General features: G+C 41.2%; 2 protein-coding genes and 1 non-coding gene across 10 annotated transcripts in view; 2 read left to right on the top strand and 1 right to left on the bottom strand.

Annotated features, from left to right (window-relative positions):
- The window catches only part of ccdc85ca (coiled-coil domain containing 85C, a), a 50105-nt gene extending 41933 nt beyond the window's left edge, over nt 1-8172 (bottom strand). For 4 of the 8 annotated variants that reach the window (XM_044166204.1, XM_044166208.1, XM_044166211.1 and 1 more), the window contains exon 1: nt 6731-8170. In XM_044166204.1, the coding sequence (XP_044022139.1) occupies nt 6731-7403 (673 nt within the window). In that variant the 5' untranslated portion in view covers nt 7404-8170. Of the gene's footprint in view, nt 1-6730 lie in introns of all 8 variants that reach the window. The other 4 variants (XM_044166203.1, XM_044166205.1, XM_044166207.1 and 1 more) reach the window with 2 other exon arrangements.
- Nucleotides 8173-8899: 727 nt separating this feature from the next.
- Nucleotides 8900-17547, top strand: hhipl1 (HHIP-like 1). Its single transcript, XM_044166202.1, has 9 exons — nt 8900-9694; nt 10779-11425; nt 11587-11730; nt 11932-12260; nt 13401-13527; nt 15026-15171; nt 15277-15358; nt 15979-16061; nt 16183-17547. Exons 1-9 carry the CDS (start codon nt 9401-9403, stop codon nt 16749-16751), a joined length of 2421 nt encoding a protein of 806 aa, XP_044022137.1. The 5' UTR covers nt 8900-9400; the 3' UTR covers nt 16752-17547.
- Nucleotides 17548-18048: 501 nt separating this feature from the next.
- trnat-ugu lies at nt 18049-18121 on the top strand. The gene has a single exon. It is a non-coding gene; the product is annotated as a tRNA-Thr (tRNA).
- Nucleotides 18122-19931: the final 1810 nt, after the last annotated feature.

The following is a 19931-nucleotide window of genomic DNA, read 5'->3' as shown; positions in this document are numbered from 1 at the left end:
TTTGAAGATAAATCGGTACCGGTTGAGGGCAGGACGTGATGAATTTTTTCTCTAACAGTTAAAATGTTATCATTAAAGAAGCTCATGAAGTCGATACTACTGAGGGCTGTAGGAATACATGGCTCAGTGCTGAAAAGAAACCTTGGGTTGTTCTTATTTTCCTCTGTTAATGATGAGTAGTAGGCTGCTCTGGCAAAACTATGTGTTTTAAGACTATCTTGCCAGACTAAACGAGATTCTTCCTGGTTGTTGGAACGCCATTTCCTTTCAAGTTTTCGCAATGTTTGCTTTATTTTGCGGGTTTGGGGGTTATACCTTGGAGCTAACCTTCTTTGTTTTATTGTCGTCTTTTTTGGAGGAGCAATAGAATCGAGTGTTATTTGCAGTGAGCCTGCAGCACTATCAACAAGATGGTCAATTTGGGAGGGGCTTAAATTTGCTTAGGAGTCCTCTGTTATATTGAGACATAGCATTGAATTAAATGCAGATAAAATCACTTCCTTAAATTTAGTAATATCAGACAGACATCTAGAGTAAGAATTTTTGCCTAATTGTGTGTAGTCCAGTAATAGCAGTTCAAAAGTTATTAAATAATGGTCCAATAATGAAGAATTCTGTGGAAAGACTATTAAATGTTCAATTTAAATACCATATACCAGAACAAGGTCGAGGTTGTGGTTAAAACAGTGAGTGGGTTTATGTACACTCTGACAAAAGCCAATCGAATCTACTAATGAGATAAACGCAATACTAAGGCTATCATTGTCAAAGTCCACATGCATATTGAAATCACCTACAATAATTACTTTATCTGTTTTAAGGACTAAACTTGATAAAAAAAAACTCAGATAGAAATTCAGAATAAGGACCAGGAGCGCAGTGCACTTCAACACTGCTGGTCCCACTTTTATGTTCATATATAATGTAGACGAAAAGATTTCAAATGTACATAACTTGTAAGGCTATAAGGCTTTGAAAGGTCCCTAATAAAGGCTGCAGAAGGCTATGGAGAAATGTACCTGACATCTAGAATATTTCTATTTGATGAGATTCACTTTAAAGCTACTGTATTTAAAGGGGAGACTTAATTGTTTGAGTCGGTGTCTGGGAGCAGAGGTGACAGCAGACAGACACTCTGCAGCATGGAGCTGGTTTCAGCTACACTCCGCCCCTCTTGTTTGATAAAAATTCAGAATAAGGACCAGGAGCGTGGTACACTATAACAAATAGAATTGGCTGTATTTTCCAGATTGGGTGTGAAAGACTAAGAACAAGGCTTTTGAATGAGTTATAATTTAATTTAGGTTTAGGGTTGATTAATAGGCTTGAGTCAAAGATGGCTGCAACTCCACCTCCTCGGCCGGTGCCTTGAGGAACATGAGTATTAATATGACTGGGCGGAGTGGATTCATTTAGGCTAACATATTCTTCATGACCCAGCCAGGTTTCAGTAAAACAACATAAGTCAATATGATACTCTGATATTAAATCGTTCACTAGTACAGCTTTAGATGAGAGGGATCTGATGTTTAGGAGTACATATTTAATTCTCCTATTTTGTTGTGCTATGTCAGCGTTTTTGTTTAGGTTTTTATGTATAACTCCTCTTCTGTTTATTTTTAATTTTATAAATTTAAGTGGTCGGGGGGGCAGACAACGTCACTAAGGAGTTTTGGGTGGGTAACTCCTCTGGAAGCACAGAGAAGCATGTAGGACTGCAACTGTGCATCTCGGTCTCAACTGTGAGTTGTCATGGTTTAGGTCCACTAATAAACTTCCAAAGTGGGATGAATGCCGTCTCTCCTAATAAGACCAGGTCTTCCCCAAAAAGTCAGCCAATTATCTACAAAGCCCACATCGTTTGCTGGACACCAACTGGACAGCCAGTGTGGAATGAAGGCATGTGGCTAAACATGTCATCACTAATCAGGTTTGGCAGGGGCCCAGAGAAAACTACAGAGTCCGACATTGTCTTTGCATATGTACACACCGACTCAACATTAACTTTAGTGACCTCCGACTGGCGTAATCAGGAGTCGTTACCACCAACGTGAATAACAATCTTACTGTATTTACGTTTATCCTTAGCCAGCAGTTTTAGATAAAATAGGATTCCACGTCGCCAATTCACTAAGCCCCTGCCTCTAATGCTACAGATAAACTACATTTATTACATGTACCATTATCTCTAAAGGAGGAATAGCTAAACATTTGACACACAGAGCAGGAGAGTGAGAGGGAGAGAGAGAAACCATTGCTAGCTGCTAAGCTAAAGAACAGTAGCTAGCAAAACTGAACAGTGTGTAAACTGTGGGATTAGGGAGAAAGTTAAAAGAAGGAGAGCACTATGAGTGCTTGAGCAGAACTAGTGTACGTTTAAATTTATAGCAGATAGTTACTATAATAAAGAATCAAATAAAATTAACTGTGATGAGATAGAGCAGCAAATATACACTATTAGTAACATACAAACACTGGTGAGCGGAAATGAGACAATACGCTGACCTGAAGACAGGCCTGAGGCCGCTCCACAGGAAAGCTCAGAGGAGTTTTCTGAAGGAGGTTTCTGAAGGTTTTGCAACAATGCCTCTGTGCTTTTTTGGAGTAACTCTTATACGTTCTATGTGGATCTCTTGGTTTCTGGCCATTAGAAATTTCTTGTGTACAAGTGGAAATTATTATGTGATGGTGGTGCTATAGGAAATGTCAGAAGGTCATTAAAATAATTAGGATTCATCTGGGTATCATTAATATCCACTGCTTACTCAGGCTAGTTGTTACCCCCTGCTTCTTGTCTTTATACCCCCCAAACCTGTAACTGCCTTCTTTCACCTACACAACGTTACAAAAATCAGGCACATATTATTATTATTATATCGCTCTCAAAAACCTCCCTCTCTCAAACCCCCACTCTCTCTCTCTCTCTCTCTAAACCTAACACAGCAGGCGTGGTTGGCTGCCCCCCCTGAGTCTGGTTCTGTCCAAGGTTTCTGCCTCTTAAAGGAAGTTTTTCCTTGCCACTGTCGCCAAGTGCTTGCTCATGGTGGGATTTGTTGGGTCTCTGTAAATAATTTTTACAGAGTAAGAGTACGGTCTAGACCTGCTCTACAGGAAAAGTGCAATGAGATAACTTCGGTTATGAAATATAAATTTTATTAAATGAATAAAAATTTAATTGAATTACTGTAGCTCTGTACTTAACACACAGACATGAGATTGAGATTCTCATCTCACTCTTGGAAAGAAAGCAAATTCCCAAATTCCCAAGATGTTGAACTATTTTCTAAAAGGTTTAAAGGTTAAAGGATTTGCTAAATCTTGTGGCCCAGACACTATCCATGTACATGGACTCTTTCCTGCTGGTGTGACAAGCTGCACCAGTGCGATATAAATCTCTGCAGCCATCACCCACACATGCTGCATTTGCCAAAGACACAAATTAGTAGTAAATTTGATTAAACTCCAGCTGATCATTCTGATGCAGACAGTTGAGTCCAACAGATAACTGGGCTTCACACTACAAGCTGACTGGACTGATGCCATGTTGTTGCTACTAAAGAAGAAATACTGTAAATAAACACAAGAAAAATGAAAAAAACAGTAATCTCACTCACACTGCACATTTCTCTCACTGACTAGTAAGAACTGTTGGCAAAATAGCCAACAACTGTAATGACATATTCTTTCTCAGTGTTATCTTTTATCAGTGGAGCTAACTGCATTCAACTGCACTTACAACACTACACAAAGTACTTGTAGCAGATAGATAAGTGATATCAGCTATCAGCTGATATGAAGTGTTTTGGAGCCTAAGTCCAAAAGTTTACTAAAGAAAAGAAATATCCACCCAACATGAAATAAAGTCTAATGTAGGCCAATGTATTGTTTATTTACTGAGTGAGATATTATCATATTTCTGTGTAAATCTTCAGTGGAGGAAACTGAGATATAATTTTCAAACAACGTTCTCCTTTGTAAGTGAGGATAATGAGATAATTCCATTTTTTAGACTTTCACTTCTTTCTACTGGTGATGAGTCAGTCAGCAGGTTTTGGCTTCAAACTGTCAAACCTGCTAAACAAGTATTTTACCTGTAGCATGTGGGCCCCGCCAAGCTGTGAAAGGCAACCTTGATCCCCATCCAAGCTTCTTATCTCTGCATAAAACATACACTGAGACCTGCTGGAATGTGTCAAAGACAGGAGTTAGCATGCAGCTGACTGGCACCTCAGCTGATCCACCTTCAGCTGTGCTTTCAACTAGGTGACTTGATGACGCGACTTACAGTACCGTCCTGCTGGCGCTACAGAGGTGCTAAATCCTGATTAGATGTGACTTCATCCGAAATGAGCTAATTAGGCCCGGGCCATCTGTCCCAGGCCCAGCCGGGCCAGACAGTGTCACTCAATCTGAGTGTGAGCAAACAGCAAGGTGACTAGAAGACACCACCTTAATCTGTGATAATAAAATGCATGATTTTAGGTATCATGGAGGATAAAACTAAAAATTAAGGTCTGGACTGAGGTTTGAAGTGGAATTAATTATACGTTATTGATTCTCTTCCTCCTGATGTTTGCTACAAGGTTAGAAGGTCATGAGTTAAGTCAAGCACTGCTGCCTTTCCCAGAATGCACTGGGTACGGAGGCAGTTATACACACAGGGTAACAGGGCTCCTACACTGTTCTTATGTTTTATATTAACCCACATGTAAATGTGGTATATTATAAGGCACAGGCCCGTTCTGTTCCCACACACAAGGCTGTATTTTATTCATTTGATAACAGGCTGCAGTCTAGTCGTCATCATACCAGCAATAAAAGCCTTTATCACACTGATGTGGCAAGTAGATTCTCAAATAATATTTCCTTAAAGTTGAGGATACACTGGTACATCGCTCTGCTTTGGGCAGCACACACACACACACACACACACACACACACACACACACACAATACTGCCTCATGAAAACAATATATCTCTAAAATGTCTACTTCAAGAAAAAGAGCATTGTGAAAATGCATTTTTCAGATAGCCCAAGGGGTTTTTAAATGGCTTATGTTATGTATGTAATAATAAGAAGGAGCCCACAAAGGATCATATAATCCTTCAGTTTATCTGAAAAATCACAGTTTGGAGACACATGGTTTTCACTGGACAGCAAACCAGAGATATCCTCTTTATTATTCCACACGTTCTTCTCCCTCATCAAAAACTGGTGCCTACATTACCCACAATGCAACTGGATCACAGACAGTTGTGTGTTATGTTATGCTAGTAACGGCTAATGTAGCCTGGAGCTCTATGTAAAAGCAGTAAGCAGACCTCGATTTAAGATTATTTTGTCAAACTATATATTGTCTTGCTTTTGAAGATCTCTAATACAGAAGCGGTGCGTGGGATGGAAGAATGAGAAGTTTCATGTGTTCGACTTCTACATGCTTATATGCTTTGTAGTTTACATTTAGGATGAATTGCTCCTGACTGAGCTGTTGGATGACTTTCTGCTGTAGTTGGTGATGAATGTTTGCGTGTCCCTATTCATATTGTAACACTGAAGACAGCTGTACTCAATAAATGTTAGGAAACATAGTGAAACTAACTCATGTATAATCATTCACTCTGCTCATAGATGTTCTTCCTCGTAATCAGAGACATAACTTAAACATAACTAAAATATAGTGTTGCTAAATGTTGCTGGTTATATTAGAACATCCCAGCATATGTACTTGGCTCCCTAAACAACATCTCTCCTCTTGCCTAAGTAAAGCTATAGATTCATCTTCAATTTCTGAGAGAAATGCAAATGATTATTGCCATGAAATAAAGTAGTAATCACCACCCTTAAAGGTGAGGTATGCGATTCTAACGTTAGCTAGGCTGTGGGTTAGCAAACTGTCGCTACAGTAGCTGCTGCGAAGCTAACAGCCAGAGCACAGCAGCTCCAGACAGCGACGCTCACAACTCTCCTGCTGCTACAGCTAACATCACAACAGCAGCACAGCCTGGCTAACTAGAAGGTCAGCCGAATGCCCGTGGGCAAGTCATTTAACGTCACCTGACACACAGATCGTGGCTGGAACAGTGTCTGTGTGTTTCCCGTTCACAGAGCCGGGCTGAGTACACACAGCGCAGAGATTCACTGAATTTGACAAAAAGACGTTTTTTTGGATTAGAATCGCTGACCCCTCATGTATCAAAGAAGGATGATTTCATTAAATATTAACATTAACCTATGTCAACATGACAACTGTTTGATATAACAATCCCAACTAAAAGTCCACTTACTACTTTTCCACATGGTCTTCATCATCGTGTAGCCTAGGACTTGTGCTGTTTGATGCTTAATTTTTAAGCCAACACGAATGAGAAGTCCTTAAAGAGCTATGGACGAAATCATAGAAGCTACTGTGCTCACACTTCATCAGATCCATCTCCATGACAACTGCAAACCCCATCTGTTGATGAAGACTTGATTGATTGATTGAAAGGTTAGGCATCGACTGGAGTGTTGCACTATGGTCATTTTGTGAGATTTGGCACGTTGATATCTGTACTGCAAGATAAGAAACATTCTAGAACTTGAAGTGCCTTTATTTCTGTTCATGTGTTGGAGCCTGTAACACTTTAGATGCCAAAAGGCGAGTTTAAAAACAACCTCAACAGCGTCTTCATAGCCGAGGCTGCTTTATGTAGACCATTATATCGCTTAGAAACGCGTGAGTCACTCACCGCTGAGCCCCGTTCCTGAGGGGCAGGCAGAGGCGGACAGGTCGTCCATAGACCTCCTCAGAGAAGCGATCTTTCCCTCTGATGCTTTGTGAAAGGGGTTGTGGTGGTCGGGACTACCGACGCTTCCGGTGCTGGATGTGCTACTACCATCCCCGACGTCCCGAACCGGCACCGAGACGTTCAGGTTGCTCAGGCTGGATTGGCTGTCGATGGAGCTCCGGGAGCCGGCTCCGCTCCTCTCCTCATCCAGCATATGGACGATTTCCTTCAGCTCCATGTTCTCCGTCCTCAGCGCCTCCTGGCCAGCCTCCAGCTCCTGCAGCTTCTGCTGGTACAGCCCGACATCTTTCCAAAGGACGCTGGCCGTGTAGCGGCCGAACCGCTGCCACTCCCGGGACACCTTCTTCCCCTTCTGTCGGTCATCGTCCAGGAAGCAGCACAGCTCTCGGAGCTCCTGGTTATCATCCTGCAGTTTCTGGTTGACCTCTTTCAGACTCCGGATCTCGTGAAGGTGGATCTGCAGGCTCCGGTTCACGTCTTTCATCATATTTCCGTGCTCCAGCATCAGGTCCATGTTGCGGCTCTCCAGCCTCCTTAGCCTCCGGATGAGATCTTCCTTCCCCAGCATCAGCAGCTCCTCGTCGGACAGCTGGCTCACATCCGCCCCGTCCATATCCCCACTGTTGCTAATGTTGTCCTAATAAGCGGGCAGTCTTGTAACCGGTCTAAACTATTATGAAACCAGATCCATGACAGATTACACACACACGTCCGCGGGCCCAGATCAGGCCGCGCTGCCCTTCATCCACCCTCAGAAACATTAAGGTTGGAAGTTCATCTTGGAGAGCGATGAGACGCTGTCCAAGCCGCAGACCAGGGCCGGTTGGTCCACAAAGTGGAGGAGCGTGGGAGGAGACAGAGCGAGAGTCTACAGAGAGAACCACAGTGTCCTCTGTTGGCAGCTGGAGAATCCACTCAGAAAGCTGTGCCACATTCAGATCCAGTAGGCCTGTAACCGCTGCTTTCAGCAGGCATCCATTCTTGTTTCCAGATCTCCCAGATCTCAATACAATCCATGTACCCTCACTGAAAAACCAGAACCAGAATAAAACCAGAACCAGAAGCTACGTAGCTGCCTGTTCTGCCTCTTCCACTGGTGCAAATAACCCACTGACTGTTGTGTCCTGCTGGGAATGAATATAACAATAAGCTTAAATATGTTACACACTGAGATTTCAGAGACAATATTTATATTTAGAAAACTGACAATATACTTTTCATATGCAGCTGCATATACACCTTCATGGGACACCTGCTTTTAAACGTGCAGACCGAACCAAGCCATGGGCTCACTCCTCTCTCAGCACTGCTGCGTGCACGATCTGTCAGAGGAAGCCGCTGTTATTCCAGCTGGGCCTCAGTATCTTTCACACTCTTCCTCTAAAGTAGCGCTTTATGTTTCTCTTTAAATAATGGTGCTGTCTCATTCTCTTTGAACATTATTGTAATTCTCGCATGCATAATATATCTTTTTAAAATCAATAATAACTGATACTTTTGACACTGTGGACATTTCTTCATCGGGAAATCTCAGCGAGCACAGAGCAGTGTGGACAGTGTAGGAAGTGAACACGCTCCACTTTCAGCTGAATCTATGAATTCATTTTCAATAGGCTCATCAGTGCAGCTCTCTCATCAATCACCTGTCACAGTTCTCTGTATGATGCCTGATGAGATCCATTATTGTTATTTTAAACACATTCATCTCCCCCCGTCCCACAAGACTGTGCAGCAATTCAACTTTAAGTGAGCAGTTGCCTCACCCCAAATTATTATTATTATTATTATTCAGTTTTATTTAAATAGCGCCAATTCATAACAGAAGTTATCTCATTGCGCTTTTCCCATAGAGCAGGTCTAGACCGTACACTTTATAATATTAATTATGATTACTATTATTATTATTATTGCTATTAGTAGTAGTATTATTATGATAACTATTATTATTATTATGATACTATTATTATTATTAAGGCGACAGTTTTTTCCCAGGATTCAGGATCCAGAGCGGGTAAGGTCGCCATCTCCTGGGCATCATTATTATTCAGCAATAATATGTTGCAAAAGATAAGAGTTTAACTGAACAAACTACAATAATAGAAGAGCCCACAGACCCACAATGCACTGCATGCTCTAACTGAAATTCAGAAGAGTGGATTCAGTGAAAAGAATGGCAATGAAATGCCATATAGGACAGGGGGGTTAATAAAGGACTTGTCGATGGTGGTGGTATTAGTAGTAATATTTGTAGGTTATGATGTTACTGTTACTATAATGGTATTACTGCTGATGATGTTAGTCCTCCACCGACAGCAGCAGGGGGACTCGCCCTGTGTTCGGTAGCTGGTTAACAGCCTCTGCCGTTGGCTTCCTCCCATTTTGTGTGCAGATGGATCGGGACTGGACAGCAGATGGTTTCAGCCCGCGGTCCACAGCGACCGTACGGCTCCCGAGGCTGCAGCCGGACTACAGACAGCCCAGGTTGACAGAGGACACAGCGGTTCACCACGTCAGAGGGCCACATAAAGCGCATGATTGGAGTCAGAGCAAAGTGCAGACAGGAAGCTTAATGCACAACTTTCTCTTCCACGATCTCCAACGCACGCCATAATGCAGCGGTGTCATGGCAAAGTCCCGGTTCGGCTGTGGCTCTCGCCGATTGGCAGCTGGTATTTTTTGGTTTTATGTATCGCACCTGTAATGTTACACCCGCAGTGTTTGGACTTTAAGCCGCCCTTCCGACCGCTGAGGGAGCTGGAGTTTTGCGTAATGTACAAGGAGTTTGGCTGCTGTGATTATCAGAAAGACCAGGACCTGATGGCAAAGTACTACCAGATTATGGATCATTTTGATTATTCTGAATATGCCAGCTGTGCTGGGTTCGTCCTGGAGCTGCTCTGCCAGGTAGGCATGCATGGACAAAGGTCGCTTGGCTTAACCCAAAACGTCTCCATCATGTGCCAGTAGCCTGACCAACAGCATAAACACTGACTCTTAAATGAGCAGAAGAAGGCGACCTGTCATAAAAACACTGCATGGATACTAAGACAGTTCATCAGAATAACATGATCGTACAGTATACAAAATATTAAGGCCTCCTCTTTTCATGAAGTACACTGATGACTTTAAAGCTTTGACACCTCTGAGAAGTTGATTGAGCAACTGGGGCTGCAACTTATTATCAGGCAGCTGTACCCAATATTTCAGGCTTCATCTGATCTAATAACAGGCTCACAATGCGCTTCCCCCTCTGTACTTTAGGATTTGAGTTGTTTTTAGACTTTTTTTTAGAGTTTTGTTAAGGCTAAATATGCCTTAATCTTACATAAGCAAAGATTTGAAGAAAATACATTACTACATTTGTCTGCAGGCATACAACATGAAGCCTTCAAATTACAATACTCTTACCTTAGTATAGCACAGTATGATTTTTTCTTATTCCAAAATGAAAATAATATGTCAGAATGCCAACTGTTTTCAAAACAATAACTTAAAACAACTCATTCCATTGTCTCTTTTGAGGCTGATAAACAACATTGCTTTCTGCAACTTCCACCATATTTATGCATGCACTTACTGTACATCCAGCTCAAGGAGTATGACATAGGAGGAGCCCCTTGTGTTAGTTGACAGTTATTTCATTAATTAATTAAAGTATCCTATAGTAGGCTATAATGCTTGTATTGTTTTTTTTTACTAATATATAGTTTAAATGATTATTGCACATGTTGCTCTGTATTTGCTAGATGTGCAAATAGGCAATTGTTTGCTACCAAGTACACAATATCAACTTATCAACTATCAAAAAGGCATGATATGTCAGTGCTGACATATTGTGTCAGTTACCAGCTTGTTTATGCTTCCCTCAAGTAGCCCAAAAATCAGTTAATGCAGGTTTAAGGAAATTTCGACATTACTACACATCATACTCAGTCCTTCTCTTGATTGTCTCTCCTCCCCTCCTCATCGCTCTTCTTCATCTGTCCAGGAATGCTCTCCCTATGCAGCTCACCTCTTTGATACTGAAGACCCAAGCACGCCAGTCAGGACCATCCCTGGCCTCTGTCCTGACTACTGCTCCCAGTTTTGGAAGAAGTGCAGCTCCACCATCCCTCTCCTGTCTGAAGACCCACACATAGCCAAAGTCAAAGAAGACCAGACACATCTCTGCCAGTACCTGGACCTAGACGACGTGGACTACTGCTACCCACACCTCCTCAGCAACCAGAAGCTCACACAGAACCTGGGCCGGGTTCAGTCAGACTCGGACGGCTGTCTGCAGCTGTGCTTGGAAGAAGTTGCAAACGGGCTCCGTAACCCGCTAGCCATGGTGCACGCCAAAGACGGCACACATCGGTTCTTTGTGGCAGAACAGGTGGGCCTGGTGTGGACGTATCTTCCTGACCGGTCCAAACTGGAGAGACCATTTTTGAACATTACTAAGGCGGTGTTAACTTCATCATGGGAAGGTGACGAGAGAGGCTTTCTGGGACTCACCTTTCACCCCAAGTACAAGTACAACGGGAAGCTGTATGTGTATTACTCAGTGGAGGTTGGTTTTGATGAGAGGATAAGGATCAGTGAGTTCCATGTGTCAGCCAACGACATGAATGTGGTAGATCACACCTCTGAGCGGTAGGTATGGACTGTAGATCCAGGTTAGCAAACAAAAATGGGTTTTTAGTGATCTGAAACATATAAAACTCTGCACGCACCCAGATGAATACACTGTTATAACTAAGGAGTTATACCTGGTCCTTTTCTTGTCTTATTTGTCATGTCCACTTTCCTTCCAGTGTTATTCTGGAGATCGATGAACCAGCATCCAACCACAATGGAGGGCAACTTCTTTTTGCAGATGATGGCTACTTGTACATTTTCACAGGGGATGGTGGAATGGCAGGAGACCCATTCGGGAAATATGGGAATGCCCAGAACAAGTAAGATGTCCACTAAATATTTCCGAAACTAGACACCCTCAAATGATCTGAAGTAACAAAGAATGTACCCAACTTCAGAATTCCAGATTCCTGGTTTAGTTATAATATATAAAGTTAATTTTAATTTATAAAGCGTAATTCCATGTTTCTGTGTATTTGTGATAAATTAAGACATTTTTCATATTGCCACACCTACTTCAGGTCAGCTCTGCTGGGTAAAGTTCTCCGCATTGATGTGGATAACAATGAGAGAGGCCCGTTGTACAGAATTCCTCCAGATAACCCCTTCATACACGAGCGGGGGGCTCGACCTGAGATTTATGCTTACGGTGTCCGCAATATGTGGAGGTGTTCTGTGGACCGGGGCGACCCTCAGACCAAAGAGGGCAAAGGGCGCATCTTCTGCGGGGATGTGGGCCAGAACAAGTTCGAAGAGATCGACATCATCGAGAAAGGTCGGAACTACGGCTGGAGAGCCAAAGAGGGCTTCTCCTGCTACGATAAGAAGCTCTGTGCGAACAGCTCGCTAGGTAGGCATGCTCTGGTGATTACAGTCAAATGGTTTGGAAACATCCATGGTTACCCTCCTTCAAACGCAGACAGCAGAGGTGGTCTTCATTTGTGTTTGTGTGATGAAGGGCCAAGACTCTAGAGTTTTTCATTACACACAGACACCATGGCAGCTCTCTGCACGGACTACTGTAACTTTTCCTGTCTGGATGAAATTAGCTTCTGTAGTGTTTTGTTGGAAAGAAAAGCTGCAGTCTCCTGGCCCTTGGTAGAAATGGTGACCAACTTTTTTGCTGCTGCCACACAAGGACATGAACTCATAATTACAACTAATCCAACTGCAATGGGTGTCTACCACAGGGAACTTACATCTTGTTGTAAGCAGAATGTGGATCATCCTGTTGTCACACAATAGACAGTTAGATAATCAATAATGTAATTAACTTAATGCATTACATTTTTCACAGTCTTCATAAAATTGCTGAATAATTAACGTAAACATCACCAGTCATTTCAAATGTGCCTTGTTACATGGAACTGCATTGTTCTCCAAAGTGCACTCTCCAGATGTCATAGTGACAAGTTAGTGTGATTGCTACGCTCATGTTTCCAAAATATTTGCTAAAAATGATTTCTGAATTAGATTAAATTGGGGTTATATTGCCTCATTTAAATGAAAAAAACTGAATACTTACAATCTATTTTTATTTTTCAATTTGACCCGACACTAACAGCACTGACCTCCTTCACCGTGCAACACATTTCTTTCAAAAAGACACCAACTATAATATTATATAACATGGGCCATGATGTCACTTCCTCATCTGAAAGAGCCATTTAAAAAACGAGTCTTGAGGGTAATGAAGATGTAGTTGTTAGGTGCTATAGCTAGACTAAAACACAATGGTAAATGCGCTAAAAGAGAAAAAATATGTAGATTAGATATGATTAGATGTGATTTAGATTTCATTTGGGCATATAATCATTAGGCATAATCACATGGCCTTTGACTTATCCTTGAAAGATATATTTATATTCAGCTTATAAATCTCTTCACTCATAGAAGCATGTAAACAAGTAGCTTCATTGTAAAGAAATGACTAACAGAGCAAAACGAGAAACTCAGTAATACCAATAATGACTTTTGGATTTTTTCACAGATGATGTCCTGCCTATTTATGCGTACCCTCACAAGATGGGCAAGTCAGTGACTGGTGGCTATGTGTACCGAAGCTGTGAATACCCCAACCTGAATGGCATGTACATTTTTGGAGACTTCATGAGCGGGTAAGGTTTAATCTGGTAAATAGCATCTTAGCATCTTTTCTTTGCCAAAAAGCACCAAACTCTGAAGCTTATGTTTTGTTAAGAGCAGCAGAGAAACATTTTTGACGAATGGCAACAACGTGATGTCAGACCTAAATCTGAAGATAACTGGTGTAGGTGTCTGTTGGATGCCCGCAATACCTGTATTTGAGGATTTTAGAAATAACGTGAACTAGTTTGGACATGCAACTAAAGTAGTACTTTATCGCCTTCTGGTGAGGTTCCTTATCAAACAGAAGACACTTGTTTTAAGAATTGCCTTTTTGTACAGGTCCTCCACCACTGCGCCATATTCTCCACCAACAGAATAAAGTGCAGAAACAGCTTCCATCTTCTGGGATCTTGAATCTTGGTAGAACAGCAACTGACCATTATTGATTACTCTGTCAAAAAATATTTTGATAAAAAAAAGGCCCCTGACAATTTCTGAGAGGTTTGGATATGTCCAACAGTCCGAAGGTTATATTAAATTCTATTGAATTCACAGTGATATGCAACACATAAAAGTAGCACATCAGAAATTGAAGTATTTGTTCAATGAATGGCTTTAACAATTCATCGATTTTCTAAATTATTGATTTCTGTTGACCGACCAATCAGTCTTGTTTCAGTACATTTTTTTGTCTTTAAAGAACTTGGCATGCCACATTTTGACATAGTTTTTTTCTAAAAACTTTGTTTCCTGTCTCTGGAAAGTAACTAAGTACATTCACTCAAGTACTGTACTAAAGTAAAGTTTTAACATACTTGTACTTTACTTGAGTCCATTTTCTGCAACTTTATACTATTACTTCACTACATTTCAGATAAATATTGTACTTTTTACTTCACTATATTTGTCTGATAGTTATAATCACTGGAGTTTCTTTGTAGATTAACATTTTACATACTGCACACTGTAAAAATCTTCATCTTACTAAGTAACTTCTGTCTGTTATTGAGTCTTAAAGTCTTATTTTCTTGCCAGTGGGGTGAGAATATTAGTTTATTAATATTACTTATTTTAAGAAAAAAAGACTCAGTAACTAATTAATAATTACTTAGCAAAATGGTGATTTTTTTCACAGTATAAAACATAATGTGATTATCATACATAATAGTTAAAATCAGCTCTGTATAGGTTATAATAATCCAATATGTTATATATTAAAACAAATTAAAAAACAATAAAGTAAATTTTGCTGATAATACTTCTGTACTTGTAAAGTTTGAATGCAGGACTTTTATTTGTAATGGAGTATTTTCACACTGTGGTAGTGATACTTCTTCCACCACAGCTATACAGCATAGCAGGTTCATGCAGGTTCTCTAAGGTTGTTTAAAAGTGCTTTGGGAAATGTTCAAAAGCATAAACCAAAGTACAAGTAAACAATACTGGTTGGTGTGGCATAAAAGTTCACACAACGCTCCACCATAAATAACAGCACATTAGAGATTGTAGATTTGATTCCTTTTCCAGGCGTTTGATGAGCCTGCGGGAGGACAGGAACACAGGGCAATGGAAATACAATGAGATCTGTATGGGGATGGGCCTGACCTGCGCCTTCCCTGGACTCATCAACAACTACCACCAGTACATCATCTCCTTTGCAGAGGATGAAGCTGGTAATGCATGAACACATGCACACCCTCAAACTCAGAATATATCTGGAGTTTTCACTAGTTGAGAATATGTTTTCTTGTGTGATGTTTTGGTCTTCTTTCCATCAGGCGAGCTGTACTTCATGTCGACTGGAATACCGAGCGCTACGTCACCTTCAGGAGTCGTTTATAAAGTGGTGGATCCCTCGAGGTGCGCAGTATAATCATTACTTTGCTTCATTCTTAAGTCACCATCGTAACACAAAGAAAACTAATTTGCCATGTACAGTAACTGCTCACAGTTCTATTTCTGTTTCTTGGAAGACACACATCTGTTCATAATTACAAACACAGGCATGTCATTCTTCTCTGTGAGCCCGAGGGATGTGCAGTATCAGGATCATAACTGGCAAGCATGTGAGCTTAGGTCTGTGTTTTCTCAGCACTGGTGGGATAACTTGCTGCTGAATGTGGAGGTTATACTGCCTGTCTCTGTTTTGGTAAAGAAGGGAAATGAAGCAGTGTTGGCAGCAGTGTGAAAGGCCTGCCATCCTAAATCTCCCTTCACTGACATTGCTTCAGACAGCTCTTGGCTCTCTCTGCATTTCTCTCAGCAGTAGATGGTTGTGTCACCTAATTTGTTTCCCAGCCATCAAGCTCATTTGAACTGGTCCACACCACTACTGTGACTCGAGCTGGAAGTTAAATACATATTAAAAGACTGAACGTTTTACAAAAATGAGACTTTTTAAATGTGTCCACCTGCTTGTATTCTGCCTTCTCTTATATGCAACAATCTTTCATTCTGTTTTGTTATTTGTTGCTTTTCAGACGCGCTCCACCAAGACAATGTCACTATGACCCTCTTCCTGTCAGAGTGAAAAGTAACCTCATCAAGTTTGTTCCCCAGGAAAGTGAGTCCACTTCAGAAACACTTTGACCTCACAACTGACTAGTTACAAAACAAATTAAATCTGTGACATTAATCAGTAATTCATATGTGGTCTCATGTTTTTTTCATCATTATACCATTAGCATTAATTGCCATTGAGCCACCAAGCAAAAACAAGCCGGAGCCACAACCCACAGAGTCCTATGACTGGCTCCAAGAGCTCATTGACAGTCTAGGTGAAGTAGGACCAGACCCGACCACCCCTTTGCCAACCACAACTACCACCAAACCACCCAGACATTCGAGGCGGAAAGGCCGACGCAGGAAGGGCAAATCCAGAGCAGAGAGTGCGCCCGAGCTCCAGAATGGAGTGGTGAGGCTGGTTGGGGACGAACAAGGCCGCAGCGACCGTGGACGGGTGGAGATCTACGTTAACGGGGAGTGGGGCACCGTGTGTGACGACCTATGGACCACGAAGAATGCTGCAGTGGTTTGCCGGCAGCTAGGTTTCCGGTACGCTCTGAAGGCAGCCAAGAACTCGGAGTTCGGGGAGGGGAAGGATCTGCAGATTGTTCTGGACGATGTTCAGTGCGAAGGGACCGAGTCCAGCCTGCTGGACTGCAAACACGCCGGCGTGGGGACACATAACTGTGCCCATTATGAAGATGCTGGGGTGATCTGTGGCAATTCGGACTATGTTGTAGAAGTCTAAATGTTTGACTACTATGAAGTCAGAGCTAATCATCATCAACTAAACCTGTTGTGTTAAAAATCCACCCTAAATTTAACACTGTTAAAAACTTGTATTTTCAGTATAGTCTTGGTGGAGAATCTTCTCGTTCCCATGAATGAGCCCACCAAACAGAGATCACTTTGTGCCATGATTTTTCCAGCAGGTACAATGGAGTTGTTTTGTTGTCAGTCCATCACAATAAAAAAGAAAGGGAGAAATCTTGTAGAATGCAGTGCAACCCTGATACATCGTGCTTTGAAGGGGCATGACACTTATTTTTTCCATAGAACCCACAGGTGAAAGCAAAAAGTTCAGGACATCACAATCTGAAGCAGGAGGAGATGTAGGTTGGGGGAAAATGACAATCTATTCATCAAAGCATTCCAGAGGTTATTTATGAGATGGCCTAACAGCTGGAATGCACTGATGATATCTAACACTGTAACCATATCCAAAGGTGTGGTTTTCCTATAGTCTCTTGTCAGTAGTGGCACAAATTACTCACTATTTTTCCCAAAGGTAAATGTTTATATAAGAGTTTATTTTTAATTTTTCATTCCAGACTTTAATGTTTAATTTGAATGTATGGTTGGCATTATTGCTTTAAGTCTTTGCCTTCTCAGTGATTTGTCACACTAACAAATTTGACAACAAGGGTCTGAATGTCACATTTCCTAACGTGTTGAAAGCTCAATACCCACTGAATGAATGTGTGGTTGTATCATGATATTATTGTTTTGGTAAATGATATTAATAAAAGCGTTCTAGTGTCTAATGACTTCCCCCACACATGGGGAGACCAAACATGTAGGTCTGACATAACTCGACATTTGAGAACACTGTTTTGTATTGAAAAGAAGAACGTTAACAGTTTGTAAACGCTTAATATATTTTCAAACATTTACTTTATTGACGGTCGAGCAAGTAACAAAAGAAATAAGAAAAGTGTTACAATATCATGTTGCCGAAACTTCAGGACGTGTTGGCGAAGCTTGTGTATCGTTCTAATGTTAGCTAATGTGGCCTGTTTCCGCATGACCGCCTCTAACATTAGCGACATGTTGTAACGTTAATGTGACATGTTTTGTGACGTAGGCGAGTTGTTATACAGTAGGCCCGCAGCGCACGGCCGTCCTGACCCAGGCTTTCCGACTGCTGTCTGTTTGTTGTTAGGGGTTTCACTATACTCCACATTAACTATATTGACTAGTCATTTTTCAGTCATTAGTCAAGACCGAGAATAAAAAGAGAAGACATTCCCACATGTATCGGTAAGGGCTCCATAGCTCAGTGGTTAGAGCACTGGTCTTGTAAACCAGGGGTCGCGAGTTCGATCCTCGCTGGGGCCTTATTGCTTTTCCATAACTGAAGTTGCTTTTTGTTAGCAAGGTATAATCTTGAATTGTACTCTACAAATGCTAAAAGCACAGACGCCCGCATTTAGTACTGACAAAAAAAACCCAAACTGCTCCATACTGGCACCTTGTGGTCTTTAGCGGAATTGTGTACCGAACACACAGCAGCACCATTCAACATGGACAGTCTATCTTGAACGTACACAACATCTTTCTTTCTCTTCAAATTATATAATTATTGCATGATCATTCAAGTCTAAATATATAATTAAAACATCAACTTAAAATAAGACCAGCCACAAATATTTCATGATGAGTAAACACCAAGACAAACAAAGTCTAAATGACAACCCTTTTATTCTAACCAGTGCTTGTTTGAGCGATCTTTCCTCTGTGTTCTGTTGTGTCATTGATATGCTGAGCGGCAGATCTCAGGAGCTGGAGCCAGGCTTCACCACCCTACAGCCTGCCAATGTGTGGCCCTTGGCTCTACTGCTCACCCTGGTTCTCTGCATCCAGTCTGATATTAGCCCTGACTGAATCTCCTCAGTCTCTGTCTCAAATAAACTATACTATATATATATATATATATATATATATATAAAACTATTTGATGAGTCATGCACATTTCCTGGCGTTTTCCCTTTCTGCCACTGTGTGTCATAATGTGAATTTAGTTTAGCTTATTTGACATTATAGGAAGGAGAGAATTAAATCACACACACCTACAAAAATGTCAAGGATAAGACAATACAGTCCAAGATTTCTTGCAATTGCGGTCCTTGATGTAAAGATAACAAAGATTCAAGAGTCCATTTGACTGGGCGACATCATGCTTCGAACAAAATCAACATAATTAATACCCATATCATCAGCAATAAAATCACTCCACTTCATGCATCCCCAAACAATTAAATACATTACATACAAATTTTATGGTGTTATAGTGCAACTTATCACATGAAGGACATGGTAGTACAGTTTTGTGTGTACATTAAAAAATGACAATGGTCGAATGCATCCTCTCTTAAGAAAATGCAATGAAAACCAAATACAAAGTGGTTAGTGTCTGTGGATCAAAGCAGATTCTTGATACAGGTCGGAAATCCAAAATACTAAACAAATATACAATTAGCATGCAATATTACCAAATCTTGGCATCCCCCCCAAAAAAAGACAAACCAGGTGAACAGCCAGCTGAGAAAAAGGGAGTGCATCACAGATATATGAGAGTGCTTCCTTATATTTGGTACAGTTTGCTACAGTAAGTGTGACATGCCACCAGGTGGCAGTGCTGTTTCATCCGAATTTACATCTACATTGCTTCAGCCCTGACACTTTTGCCCAGTTTGTAATTTGGGTAGTTGGACTAAATGAAGGCAGGACTATTAGATGTGTGATTGCCTTTCCTACAACCAGAGGACAAAACAAAACTAACAGATGCTTTTAGAGAATTTTTTATCAATAATTTAAGGTCAGTCTCCGTGTTAGTCTGTCGCCCAGATGTTCGGTTGTTACATTCTTCACAAAAGGGAAAAGGACATGAAACCATGATGAAATTTAACTAACTGTATGCTTAAACTACATCTCTAGAAAATGTCACAGCCAGTGCTGAAACATACATCTGGCTGGTGTTGCTTTTGAGTACAACGCTGGTATCTGCAGAATGTCACCTCTCCAGGAGCTAAGTCAGTTTAGCCTGTGCTGTTTAAGATCGTTTCAACCCGCTGAAGACCTAATCCTTAAACTGAAGTGAAAATATGAAGATCACCAGAAGTGGACTTAAGAGGTTTTCACTTCACAA

The sequence above is a fragment of the Siniperca chuatsi genome, linkage group LG15, assembly GCF_020085105.1.
Source record: "Siniperca chuatsi isolate FFG_IHB_CAS linkage group LG15, ASM2008510v1, whole genome shotgun sequence".
Taxonomy (NCBI): Eukaryota; Metazoa; Chordata; class Actinopteri; order Centrarchiformes; family Sinipercidae; genus Siniperca; species Siniperca chuatsi.
This window is presented reverse-complemented; position numbering and strand designations above follow the sequence as displayed.

What these genes read in the sequence shown, in the direction of transcription:
- hhipl1 (XM_044166202.1), top strand. Translation starts at nt 9,401, where the DNA reads ATGCAGCGGTGTCATGGCAAAGTCCCGGTTCGGCTGTGGCTCTCGCCG. An exon ending in AAAGTGGTGGATCCCTCGAG is followed by an intron (nt 15,359 to 15,978) that starts GTGCGCAGTATA and finishes GTTGCTTTTCAG; the next exon opens with ACGCGCTCCACCAAGACAAT. An exon ending in CAAGTTTGTTCCCCAGGAAA is followed by an intron (nt 16,062 to 16,182) that starts GTGAGTCCACTT and finishes TTATACCATTAG; the next exon opens with CATTAATTGCCATTGAGCCA.